The 6380-nt window shown below is 38.8% G+C and overlaps 1 protein-coding gene across 1 annotated transcript; it reads left to right on the top strand.

Annotated features, from left to right (window-relative positions):
* Positions 1 to 387: 387 nt before the first annotated feature.
* LOC131321629 (protein FANTASTIC FOUR 3-like) lies at positions 388 to 1610 on the top strand. Its single transcript, XM_058352513.1, has one exon. The coding sequence runs from the start codon at positions 680 to 682 to the stop codon at positions 1433 to 1435; it is 756 nt and encodes a 251-aa protein (XP_058208496.1). The 5' UTR covers positions 388 to 679; the 3' UTR covers positions 1436 to 1610.
* The last annotated feature ends 4770 nt before the right edge of the window (positions 1611 to 6380 follow it).

The raw sequence follows: 6380 nt of genomic DNA, 5'->3' as shown, positions 1-6380 counted from the left end.
GTGATCTCTCTGAAATTTCAAAGCCTGTACCACAATGGAATATAGACTATGTCGGGACATGTAATCCCCTTTGAAACAACTACATCAAACGCAGCTCTATTGAGGCCACAATATTATATCTCCAATACCATTCTTGAATCCCCAAACAAACAAGCCTATGAGATTAACCCAACGTGCAGAATTTTTCTTCATAAACTTGAATCTAATTTTTACATCATCCCCTCTTCTTTATTCTCCTTTTGTAGTGTGTGGTAGATTGGTAATTGTATAATTCTAGTGGGTGTAAAAAGCGCTCTCTCTCTCTCTCTCTTTCTCTCTCTCTCTCTCTCACTCACTCACTTTTTGTGTCTATAAAGTTCACACCCTCATCCCTCACTTACCCCCATGCTTCAATCTCTTCTAACCTCTCTCTCTCTCTCTCTCTCACTTTTTGTGTCTATAAAGTTCACACCCTCATCCCTCACTGACCCCCATGCTTCAATCTCTTCTAACCTTCTCTCTCCCTCTCTCTCTCTAACCACAACCTTTTCATTTACAGTCCATAATCCCAAATCCTCTGTTTTCCCCTGTTTTCCTCTGTTTACAACATTGCCAGGGGATTGATTCCAAACTAGCTTTCTTGAATCGTCGATCCTCTTTCTTGAATCTTTGATCCTCTCTCTCTCTCTCTCTCTCCAATATGTCAACGGTTGTTTTTCAAGGTCATCAGTCTTGCTTTGAGCCACAGCTCCTAGAAACAAGGACTCTGAGGCTCAAACTGTCCACACCAAAACTATCTTTTTTCGAATCTATCGAATTGGCATTGGACAAAGAAGCCTCATATGTCCATCCGATGACCAAGAAACTCTCCCCCTCTCTTAGCTACAAAAGCCTCGAATTGTGCACCGAAAATCTAGGCTGCGAAACGGGTACTAACATGACCGAGACTCCCGATTTTTCTCTCTCCTCCCCGGCTCTCGAGGAGGGAGAAAACCCGGTAAAGTCCCGCTTAGTGGAACCCAGGAGGGCAAAAAATTCACAGAGTTCGAATTTTCCACCTCCGTTAACCACGATAAGCGGGTCGAGTTCGATGCAAGTCAGGGCCCACCGGGAAGGCGGCCGGCTTGTGATCAGAGCCGTTGAGGCCACGCCGGCACACAATTATTTTCAGGCCGAAAGAAGCAATGGGCGGCTCAGATTGAGCGTGTGGAAGGACTGTTCTGACCCTAGTGAAGCGAGTGAAGCAGAGGGAATTGAGAATGAAGCAAATGGTGAGGAAAACGAAGAAGAGTGTGAAGTAGAGGGAAATGAGGAAGGGGATATGAATGGAATTTGTTCGGAAGGTGGGGTTGAAATGGGAATGGGAAAGTTTCATCAGAGGCCAAGCAGGTGCAAAGAAGGCGGGCATGGGAATGAGGGTTTCTGTAATTGGGAGGCCTTTTGGGTGGCTACTTGAAATTCTTCAACTTTTTATTTTTCCTAATTATTTTCCCAGTTTTTATTTTTAGCTCTCTGGTTATTCAGGGTTTCCAGAGTTTGTCTTGGTTCTCCTTTTCACCTCTTTTTGTCCCCCATTTTCTCATTTTAAATGTGTTCATGGTTGGTAGTTATTATCGTTATATTTGGAACAAGGTCTCTCTCTCTCTCTCTCTCTCTCTCTCTCTCTCTCTCTCTCTCTCTCTCTCTCTCTCTCTCTCTCTCATACTTTCTCTCTCAAGACCAAAAGTGAGACAAATTAAAGATTGCAGAAACCATATTGTTACATATGGAAATCTCGAACAGCGATATTCCTACCCCGATTAGTCCATTTAGACGATAGGAAAACCAGCCTAAGTCGACTAATATATGAATTGCGGGTTATCAACTCGACTAATGTATAATAGTGCTAAGACAGGTCATTCTCTTCACATAAATCAAATAAAAATGCAATAGGCAAAAACTTGTCCAAACTCTAAAGTTTTGACGCTATAGGCAATTTTTTTAGAAAAAAAACTCACCCTTAGTGACCCTAAAATGGTTGGCCCAACCATCAAAGACATGAGATTTAAGGATTCGTTCCCTTAAAAATTTGAAGACGGAAACTTTCCAAGTGTTACCAATACTTGTGAGCTGTGACGTCAGTTGATCATACGGTGAGAATGACTATCTAAGAGTTAATCGAGTTATGATCCGAACACTCAGAGTTACCGCTATTAAAAGTCATGATCGAGTATGCTATTTATTTATGGAACGCGATGGATGTAAAATTATCTATCTTGAAAAGCCCAATGATAAAAACAGTGCATGTGATATGCCCCCAACGGTGTGGTCGGTACTAAAGATCATGTCATTGTCGGACGATAATTGGTCCCGGAATCTAGTCCAAACCTTTACAAATGTTGATTCCAAAGCATATTCATTTCCATGCATGTAAAAAATAAATAAATAAATAATAATAAATAAATAAAGAAAAAAGAGGAGAGAAGAAGAAAGAAATCCTGACTATGAATTGCAGATATGTCAATCACGAGTTCAGTTTAGTTCATTCTCACTGATCAGTATAATCAACGATCGATATAATTCTCATGCTTTAGAGGTATTTATTCCTTTATACTTTTTTGACTACAACTGCCTTTAGCGAACTTATTTCCAAATTAAAGGACCTATTGCGCCATATGTCCCCAAAATGCTAGCTTATTAGGCAGACACTTAGGTGTCTGCTTTGGTGGGGATGGAAGAACCTAAGGGGCCTTTTAAGGCTTGGTGGTTGTATAGGTAAAAGCCGAGCTTGGCCTTGACTTTGCTATACGGGACTGAAAGAGAGGATCTAGTGGCTTGTTGTCTTAAGAAGACAAGGGAACCCCGTAGCGGTCGGAGTTGGGCTTGCGAGACCATAACAATATTCGAGTATAGACCGCAGCCATCTCTACTCTTGCAAGCGCTCAAAGATTTTACTGAACCACTTGGTACCCGAGCAGTGACAGATCCAGAAATCTCATGTAGATGGATCACGTTTGAAGCACAACCTTAGTAAAAATACCTAAACAAAGGATAGTGAATAAAATTAATGGAATATTAGTGTTTGTGTATTTGTAGTTCATTATATATTACATTTTGTATAATGCATACGAAGGTACTTTTGATTTTCTCGTTCTACTACTAAGTATTTTTATTGGGCCTAGTTCAACTCCCATTATCTAAAATTTGGAAGATTTTTTTGTTTTAAAATCATTTAAACATCTCAACCAAAAGAGAGAGTAAAACGACACTGCAAGGACTCGAGAACACATCCCTCCTGCATGAAGGAGGACCAAGTACTTACCACTGCTACAAGCTGCAACCTTTGCTATATTTTGTGTAGTTTAAGTATATATTACTTACACTAGTTTTTCAAAAAGAAATGCTTTGTTTGGAGGATGGGGGGGGGGCTGCTGCCCATGAGGGATAGCAGCTTGCTGCTGTGTGGTAAAAACTACACCGTTTCATGTGTTAGTGGGTAGCAAATGGATATAGAGCATTCCATCAGTGAGCTGTCACAAAACCCCTCAATTCTGCACCTTTCTCTTTTTTTTTGGTAAGTCAATTTCGGGGACCTCAATTCTGCACCTTTTGAGTCCAAATAAATGATTTTTACGCTAAAAAGATGAAAAAAAAAATACCAAGCTACAAAAAGTAAGTTCAACAACCATCCACAAAATTACTCCAAATCCTTAAGAAAGAGAAAGATAAATCCCGTAAACTCCAAAAAAAATTGTACGAGTTTAGCGATAACAAAAAAAACTACACCGTACATTACATTAAGCCGAATAGGATGGTTGCGAATTGCAGAACAAATCAAGAAATTAAATTATCATCAAGGAACTCGGTCTCGCTTCCATTGTGACTCGCTTCATTCATGAAAGTGTGTCCCACTTGCTCAAATGCAATACCCTATAAAAAGTTGAAAATCGTATTAGAATAAAAAACGTTGGTTAACTTCATTCTAAAACTTTATGTACATCAAACACTTGAAAAAACAGGGGACTATAAGAAGCTTGGGAGGATGACGGCGCCATTTTTTTGTGGAATATTGCTTCGTCATGACAAAAGCTATTCAAAGAGGTTAAAAAATTACGATCGAAACTTTATTTTTTTGAATAAAGACAAAAATAAGCCAATTAATAAGCTGCTTATTTTCTTCTTTATTCAAAAAAATTTGGGTTTCGATACTAATTTTTTATTTTTAAGATTCCTCTATCATAATGAAGTAATAATCTACAAAAAAAATTGCCAAAAAAACAAACAAATTCCAAAAAAAAAAAATTGAATAAGGATAAAAAAAAAATAATCCAAATAGATTCTTTAGCCAAAAAAACCCTAAACCCATTCTCCTTAAATTTTTAGCATTTTGTAGTTTGGTATTTTTGTTCATCTTTTTCGTGTAAAAATCATTTATTTGGACTCAAAAGGTGCAGAATTAAGGGGTATTGACAGCTCACTGTTGAAATGCACTATATCTACTTGCTACCCACAAACACATGAAACGGTGTAGTTTTTAATCACAGCAGCCCCCCTGCATCCTTGTTTGGATTGGAGTTTGAAATTTTTTTTGAAAAATAGTAGGGATAATAAGTTGAGAGAGATAAAAAGAGAAATGTTGAAAGTAGGAAGAATCTAAAGAGAATTTTTTGACAAATTCTTTTTAAATTATGAAAAGAACAATACAAAAATATTTCGAAAATTGCAGGTGGGTCACGTGACCCAATCCATATGTTGATAGATTCGCCCATGTGCCCGAGTACTTGCGAGGTGGGTAGCATATAAGTTAAAGACAATATATTCCTTGCAAATTTCAAAGAAAGCACTAACATCTGTGGAGAGGGAGAGAGAGTAGTCTTTTGGAGAGAGGCAAACTACTCAAAACCCTACTCTAAGATTTGTGAGACCCAACAAAAAAAAAAAAACCCTACTCTAAGATTTGTGAGAGACATCACTCTATTGTCCGTTGTCTCCATCAATAATCTTAGGAATATTCTGTCGAAATGACCTTTCGTACGTACCCAGGCCAGAATAAACATGCACAGTACTTTATTAACTAGCTGGAGAAAGGAATAAGAATGAAAGGTTGTCGACTCCTCTACGCAAGCCCCAAGTCTACGAATATACATAACTCTCGATCATAACTGCGTCCGGACCTGTTTCACGTGTGTTAGTTGTGTCCGGACCCGTTCAATGCATGTGAATCAACGTGCATCGAACGACTTAGGATGCAGTTGTGTCCGGAATTGTGGGTCGAGAATTGTGTACGCAGCATTCCTCACAAGTGGACTGAAAAATAATGTCGACAGAATATCGATTAATTCGTTATCGCAACACATTTATCTTGAAATCTACCATATAATCCATTATCTTGACAAAACTTAAAAAAAAAAAAAATGGTTCTTATCACCTATCGATCAAAATGAGTTTGGAAAGAACCACAAAAATCTGAGTGCGAAATGTACGACAATGTAATTACTACTTTATTGAGCACGGTTTTGCTAATCTTCATCCACTAAGCGGAGGATAATATGCGCATAATTTCTAAATAAATTCGGATATCAATGTATATCACACAGATATTAATACATTTTTACAAACATCAATAAATTTTTTTCGAACATCAATACATTTTTTATCTATTATTTGACGTCCTTTGGATGGAAGTTAGAATAATCCTATTGCGCATCACACGGGACAGTACGCTTGTGAATACCGCGTGAACCTAAAGAAATACTCTGTCCTAGCTTAGCAAAAACCAAATACTACCCGGTAGGAAAAGTCCTTTTTTCAACGTACCTAAGAAATCTTTCTTTCATTTTAGTAGCATCACTTTTAAGAGATATGGGGAACAGTACATGTGATCGTGCCAACCATATCTAACAGCTAAGGATTTGTACCAGTGCCGTACACTAGTATGGGACCCGACTATTCATGACCCCTTTTCCGACTGTCGGTCGGATGTCCCGATCAGTTTATCCGCACCTCGGATGTCCCGATCAGTTTACGCGCACCTCAAAGTAATATCATTTTTCCAATTTGCTGGTCGAAAACATGCTATTCGTGTCGGGACGGGGGATTTACGAGAAATTTCTTTCTTGCAGCTTGACCCGAAGAATCGAACCCTGCCCAATTATATGAGTGAAGAGCAAACCTACCAACCGACCGGACCAACCTTCGGTCTCATTCTAGTACTCCCTTTTATCTTCACGTGTAGCAGTACCCCATTAAAACACAGAGGAGGAGATCACATATACATGGTATAGGATTGTGGTGCAGAGCAAGTTGGGGTTGGTGGCACATCATATAGCACATGAAGAATTTCCCAACCCACTGCTTTGTGAAGTTACTGTTCCACCCCCACTGCTTCTTCTAATGTCCATTGTTGTGTAATTCCACTTGAA

Source organism: Rhododendron vialii, chromosome 4a (genome assembly GCF_030253575.1).
Source record: "Rhododendron vialii isolate Sample 1 chromosome 4a, ASM3025357v1".
Taxonomy (NCBI): domain Eukaryota; kingdom Viridiplantae; phylum Streptophyta; class Magnoliopsida; order Ericales; family Ericaceae; genus Rhododendron; species Rhododendron vialii.
This window is presented reverse-complemented; position numbering and strand designations above follow the sequence as displayed.